General features: G+C 56.2%; 1 protein-coding gene across 1 annotated transcript in view; it reads left to right on the forward strand.

Moving 5' to 3' along the window:
- CACNA1A (calcium voltage-gated channel subunit alpha1 A) overlaps positions 1 to 6,982 on the forward strand; it is a 259,443-nt gene that overhangs the window by 203,639 nt on the left and 48,822 nt on the right. Inside the window, exons 32-33 of the mRNA XM_015562412.1 lie at positions 3,583 to 3,666; positions 6,797 to 6,802. Of these exons, the coding sequence (XP_015417898.1) occupies positions 3,583 to 3,666; positions 6,797 to 6,802 (90 nt within the window). The remainder of the gene's footprint in view (positions 1 to 3,582; positions 3,667 to 6,796; positions 6,803 to 6,982) is intronic.

The following is a 6,982-nucleotide window of genomic DNA, read 5'->3' on the forward strand; positions in this document are numbered from 1 at the left end:
TGCAATCCTGGGTATTTTATCTTATGCATTTATAAGCTTCCTCGGAGAAGGTCTTCCCAGTTGGCCAAGGAGGGTCGCAGCACAAAAAACGCTGAAGAAGGCCCAAGCTGATGGGGTAACTCAGAGTGACTTCAAGAAGGTCCCCATGGGTGACCAAGCTCAGACTTAAACACATGTCTTCCCTCTTGATCACCCCGTGAGCCTGTTTCTCTGCAGAGAATGAGCTGCAGCACATGGTGTCAGCCTGGGCCTCACCTGGGCTTCTCGAAGGGGCATAGGGCAGTGGTCGCCAACCGGTGGTCTGCAGACCACTGGTGGTCCTTGAGGTCCGAAAGGTTGGCGGCCGCTGGTCTAGGGCATCAGCTTTAGCACCAGAGGGACCTCCGTTCAGATGGTCTCCAGGCGCTGTCACCTCACCTCTCCTCCGTCACTGCATCTCTCAGAACTCCGCAAACCCTAAACACGTAATGTGTGTCCGGAGACTGAGAGTGAGGCCTGGCGATGAAGGGTTACAGTCAAGCTCACTGGCCCACCTCTCCCCTCCAACACCGTGGCTGCCAGCCCTGCTCCCTCTCAGAAGTACTTGGGGAGGTTTTTTTAAAAATGGGATCCTGCCTTAACCAGCTTGGCTCAGTGGATAGAGCGTCGGCCTGCGGACTGAAGGGTCACAGGTTTGATTCCGGTCAAGGGCATGTGCTTTGGTTGTGGGCACATCCCCAGGCAGCTGATCGATGTTTCTCTCTCATCGATGTTTCTGACTCTCTATCCCTCTCCCTTCCTCTCTGTAAAAAGTCAATAAAATATATTTTAAAAAATAATAATAATAATAATAAGTAGATAAATAAGTAAATAAATAAAAATGGGATCCTGCCCCAGACCCATCCCCAAAGATTCTGATCCACTTGCTCAGGTAGGGACCCCAAATCTGTATTATTTTTTTTCTTTCTTTTTAATTTTTTAAATATATATATTGATTTCAGAGGGGAAGGGAAGGGGAGAGAGATAGGAACATCAATGAGAGAGAATCATGGATCAGCTGCCTCCTGCACGCCCCACACGGGATCGAGCCCACAACCTGCGCATATGCCCCGACTGGGAATTGAACCCTGACCTCCTAGTTCATAGGTCAACCACACTCAACCACTGAGCCATGCCAACTGGGCAAATTTGTAATTTTTTAAGATTTAATTTTATTTATTTTTATTAATTTATTTTTGGGGGTGGGGGGGTGCGGGTAGAGAGGGGAAGGGAGGGAGGGAGAGAAACAGTGCACAGGACAGCGCTCCAACCAGCTGAGCCAAACCAGCCAGGGCCTGGATCTGTGTTTTCAGTGACTCCCCCGGGGTTTCCAGGGTGCTGCCCAGGCTGTCAGACCCCGAGCTGAGCACCAGGCAGGGGAAGGCCCTGCAGCCAGGGCAGTGGCACCAGCTCAGCACTCTCGTCCTGGGAATGCCACCAGGACAAGTCACAGCCTGTGTATGGGGAAGGGCGGGGCTCTGGGTGCGAATCCTGCCTCGGCTCCTCTCTAGCTGTGGCCACAAGCAGGCCACTGGCCTCTTGGCTCCTGTGTCCACACCTACAAGATGAGTCCTGTGGGCCCCGCCCAGTGCCGCTGTCAGGCGATTCTTCACTCCTAATCAGTCTCCCTGTGATGATTTCCTCCCAGGGCTGGGGCTCCGTCTCCCTGCACACACCCTCTCCCTACAGTGTGGATGAAGCCCCACCATCCCCAGGTGAAATTTGGGCCAAAGAGGAGAGAGAACCTGTAGTCCAGGGGCTGGAGGCCTGTCACTGCGCACCCGGGCAGTTCTCTTCCTTTGGGCTCCCCGAGAAGCAGAACCTGAGACAAGGATTGAGTGAAAGGAATTTGTCAGAGAGACGACCCCCCAGAAACACATGGTCGGGGAAACAGACGGGAGTGAAGGGCAGGGGTAGCCAGCGCAGGTTGCAGTCCTGCCGAGGCCCTCCAGGGGGCAGCAGAGAGGCATCAGCATCATTCCATTGACAGGAAAGGGAGCGGGGGTATTTATCCTCCGGTGCCCATCACCATAGTGAAGGGCTGCTCCCAGGGGACCTGTTATTCCCCAGCAAATACGCAGCCTCCGAAAGGCCCCCGGGGCAGGGTGACGAAGGCGCGCAGTCATGTGATATGAAGGAAGACGAGCAGGGCCCAGCAGCACCTGCTAAAAACTCCAAGTGCCATCAGAGCCCGCATTGCTTTTAGGTAACTGTAAAACAGCAACGTCCGTCTATTGAGCACCTACTGTGTACCAAACCCCACTCAGACTCCATTACATGATTGTTGTTACACCCTGTCCTCCAGAAGAGGGCGCCAAGACCCACAGAGTCCACCTCGGGACATTTAACTCAACCTGGCAGAGTTGGCCTTGGGAAGCACAGCTCCAAAGCCTGGGCCCTTCTCCGGGAGGGTCAGACACTCCGGGGAGGAGCTGAGCACTTAGAACGCCCTGGCCTCTACTTTGTGAGGATGCTGGGAAGGCCTGTGTTTGGCACGAGTCTCAACGAGCCTTGGGGGGCGGGGGGGGGGGGGGGGGGGGGAGTGTGCAGGCGGCTCTCAGCCAGACCCGTAGATCCAGGCAGGGGTACTGCTTGGTGTGGGCTCAAATCACGTGGAATATTTCAGTATTTTAACAATAATGCGCTTTACCCGTGTGTCCCAATTGAGCCAGCACCCAGCCCAAGGATGTACCAACCAGGACCTACCGAGTCAGCTACAGTAACAAACAGCCCTCACATCTCAGTTGCTTAAATCAACAAAGGTTTTGTTGACACTCAGCGGGGGGTGTGGGGGGCCGGAGTGGGCTCTCTTTGCCTGTAGTTACTCAGGGGCCCAGGCTCCTGGAGCAGCCCCGGCTGGAACGTCACAGGTTGCCAGGGTTAAGAGCGTTCTGACAGTCCAGGCTGGCCAGGAATGGCTCGCATGGCCTCTGCTCACAGCCCATCTGCTAGAACTAGACACACGGCCCCATCTAACGACTAAGGAGCCAGGACAGGCAGCCTGGCGGGTGCCCAGAAGGCCTCCGTGCCCTTGTCACTGTTCCCCTTCCCCAGATCAGGAAGTGGAGGCCCAGAGAGGTTACGTCACTAGCCCACAGCCACACAGCTGGGAGGTGAACCCAGTGGCCACGCTCTTTGGGAGCGTGCTATGAACACAGTCCTGATTCAGTAAGATCCTCAACACAGACCCCAGACTCAAAGTCCCGCCTGGGGTCAAATCCTGGCCCTTCACTTCCGTGCTGCTCACCTACCAGCCCGGTGAATGACTCCACTCTCTGAGCTTGTCACCTCGTGTAAACTGAGCGATCATCCTCGTTGTGAGGTCTTCTCCCCAGCAGAGCTGACGAGGGCCCTGGAGGCCCCCTCTGGGGTCAGGCGAGCCAATGGCAGGCCTGGATCTGTGGGAGGGCGACTCAGAGGAGCCCGCTCAGGAGCGTTTTGCTACTCAAAGGGCCAAGACTGTCCTAGGCGCTCGGGCTGATCGGAGCTGTGCCCCCGGCTGGCCTTGGGGGACCCAGCATGAGCCCTGAGCTGGCATCTCTGTCTTGTGGGTCCCCATTCTAGAATTATTTCCGCGATGCCTGGAACATCTTCGATTTTGTGACTGTTCTGGGCAGCATCACCGACATCCTCGTGACTGAGTTTGGGGTAAGTTTCCCGCCGGCTTCTTTCTGGGCAACTCCTGGCTGGGAGGGGGTTGGGGGGACGGGGAAGAGTTCATCCAGAAGCAGCAGGTCCCGACAGCCACCGCTGGCTCTTGCCAGCACTCGGCCATGAGCAGAGGGAGAAGCAGGGCCCCCAGAGGCAGGGTGCCCCCCCCCCGCCCCGAGGAGGGCAACTCAAGAAGACAGGAGCTCCCAGAGCCACAGCCATGGGCTGGTGCTGCAGCGCAGACTCCCCTGCCCCGTTGACGTATGAATAAACGTGGGTTCAGTGCTCTGAGAGAACCGAGACCCTTACAGGATCCAAGATTGAGCCCACCCTGAACTCCACACAGTGTTGGGAGCCCAGAGGGAACCAGCTTCAAGTCCATTCTGCCTGAACTAACAGCTCCTAGTTCATGGGCAGGAGGGAGCCGTGGCCCTTGGGCCAACAAAGGGACACCCCCCCCAGAACCTTGAGAGGGTACCAGGGCATCCACCCTTCTCTACCCCCAGGCCTGGGGCATTCCCACGCGGGGGTCTCTACACTGGCCCCACATTGTCCCTCTACCTTGCCTAGAAGACTCGGGGCCCCAGATCTTCTGTTCAAGACCCCTCCTTGGCCATTGGCCTGTGAGCCCAGGCTTGAGGGCCCTCAGGAGGTGGGGGGAGAGCAGGATCCTCAAAGTGGGGAGGGGTAAAAGCGGAAGGTGTCAGAGCCAAGGGCCGGGTGGTATCCACCTCATAGTAACAGCAAGAAAAACAATGGTGGCCGACGGGAATGGGGCACTTGTGTGCCAGGTACTGTGCCAAGCATTTTACATGGATTTGCTCATGGTGTCGGCGTAGGGCTCAGCATGTGAGTTCCCTTGGACGGTTAAACTAAGACGTGGACAGCAGAGACCGTTCAGGGAGGAGGAGGGAAGGCATCCAAAACCCAGCCCCTGTGAGGAGCTGTTACCTGCCCTGGTGCTGAAGTGGGGAGGGAACCTGGCCCGGATGGGTGAGGGGCTGTGGACTCGGAGGAGCAGAACCCCTAACAGAGGCTAAGGGCCAAGCAGGAAGGAAGCATCTGGCGAGAAACACCCAGCCTTTCTCTCCTCGTGCCGACTCCTGTCAGCACCTCCCAAGGGCCAAGCCCGGCCAGAAGGGAGCGAGAAGAGCCGGGAGCCAGGGCGATGCCCACAACAGGCAGAGAAGAGCAGAGGGTGGATCTGAGTGGGTGCTGCCCGAGAAAGAGGGTGTTGTACCATTTCACAGATGGGAAAACTGAGGTTCGGTGCTCCGGGAAGAGAGGTACCTGCCTAAGTTGACACAGCTGGGCCTGGTGACTCCTGAGGGGACATTGGTGCTCCCTGGGGTGTCCCCACAGGAACCCCCAGGCAGAAGGAGATCGATTGGCCCACTCTCCATCCTAGAAGACTGGCAGGGCTGGGGAGCGACACAGAAAAGGGGCCATTCATCTCCCAGCACTCTCACCCACGTGGTATCCTGGCCACAACTCTTTGCCTTCAGCTCACGTGATCCAGAAGTTCCCCTTCCCCGCATCCCACCCCCAATACTTTCCTCCAGAGAGGTCGTGCCCCCTTGGGGTCTGTCCCTATTGGGTTGCCCCCACCTGGCCACTGTCCCCTTGCAGACAGCCAGAGCCTAGACCTCATCTTTGTCCTAAGTTTCTAAGAAGTCTGAGCTCCAGCTGGCTTCTTGCCGCCCGACAGAGCTCTGGACAGCCTTGACCCAATGCCCTCTGGGTCGGGAGGTTGGAAAGTGTGGCCTACCACCCCAGGGAGGCAAGTGGAGAAAGCTGGTCATCACCTCCAGTTGCCAGTAAGAGATCCATAGGGCTGAACCCCAACAGTCCGTCCTCCTGGCTGCAAGACATGGGGGTGGGGGCAGGAGGATGGGGCACAGGATCCAATTCAAGGGCACCAAGACCATTGCAGCAAACAGCCCTCCCTATGAGTTGTTTGACGCTGAGCAATGGTGTTACTTCCTCTCAGCCTGTATGTAGGGATCATTATAGCTAAGCCCATCAGATCTTCCATTCATTCATGCACTCGGTAAGCAGGCATTGAGCGCCCGCTGTGTGCCAGGCATTGTTATAGGTGCTGGAGACAGAGACGTGAACAAATCAAAATATACCAGAATGCTGCCTCACCCTGGCTGGTTTGGCTCAATGGATAGAGCATCCACCTGCACACTGAAGGGTCCTGGGTTCGATTATCATCAAGGGCACATGCCTGGGTTGCGGGCTCGATCCCCAATAGGGGCCATGCAGGAGGCAGCCGATCAATGATTCTTACTGTTGATGTTTCTGTCTCCCCCTCTCTTTCTCTCTGAAATCAATCAATCAATCAATATAAAAAGAGAATGCTGCCCGCATAGGGCTGACATTCATAGGAGAAAGATGGCAACTTTTAATAAGTCAGAGCCATCCATGTGAAGTGCTTGGCACAGAACCTACCAGAAAACATAGCTCACAAATGGTGGCTTTGTTATCGCCATTATGACCGTGGACGTACTGGAGTTTTAGTTTGTTCGCCGGCCCCTGGCTCTGAGTTAGAATCATTTGGAGGGAAAGCTAGAGGGTGGGTGTTTGGACCCTTTAAGAACGATAAACTCCCAACCTGGACGGGGGGAGGCCTGCCCTGCCAGGCAAGGAGCCACAGTCCCCCGCCTTCCTGCCCCCCAGGTAAGGCCACTAGGTCTGAGGCAGGAGGAACCAACCCTCGGAGGGCAGGTCCTGGGGGTGGGGGGGAGAGGGCAGGAGACCCAGTGGGCCTCACTGCTGCCCCTAAGTGGCCAGGTGACGTGGGTTTGCTCTGCGTGCGATGGATAATGACTGTGTTTCTTGTCTTGTCTCTTTTCATGCCTGCTCTTTAAACTGTACATTGGCACAACGCCGTCTGAAAACTCATCCAATCAAAATGCACTATGAAATTCATTTGTTCATCCATGACGTGGTCTGTGTATTCATACACCAATGACTATCTCCCAACCCACCACCACCCCACTCCCCGCCCGGGAACCGAAACCCATTGGTTTTTTGGCACAAATCAACCTAAAAAACGCTGAACACGCCTCCCCAACTGTCCCCGCCCGCCCGCTCCCCCTCCATCTTCAACATCTGCATCCAGAATCCGGTTGGTGTTACTTCTTTCTGAAGTCTAAATGCCTTACATTAACTGTGAACGCATCTTCTCGCATCAGCGTTGCATGTCATGCCCTGGGCTTTCTGACTGGGAATGCCTGACACCCCCCTTATTCCCCGTCCCCTCCCCCCGCCCGTCTGTCCGTCCCTCTTCTCCCCACCCCATCTGTCT

Source organism: Myotis davidii, unplaced genomic scaffold, assembly GCF_000327345.1.
Source record: "Myotis davidii unplaced genomic scaffold, ASM32734v1 scaffold1238, whole genome shotgun sequence".
Classification (NCBI taxonomy): Eukaryota; Metazoa; Chordata; class Mammalia; order Chiroptera; family Vespertilionidae; genus Myotis; species Myotis davidii.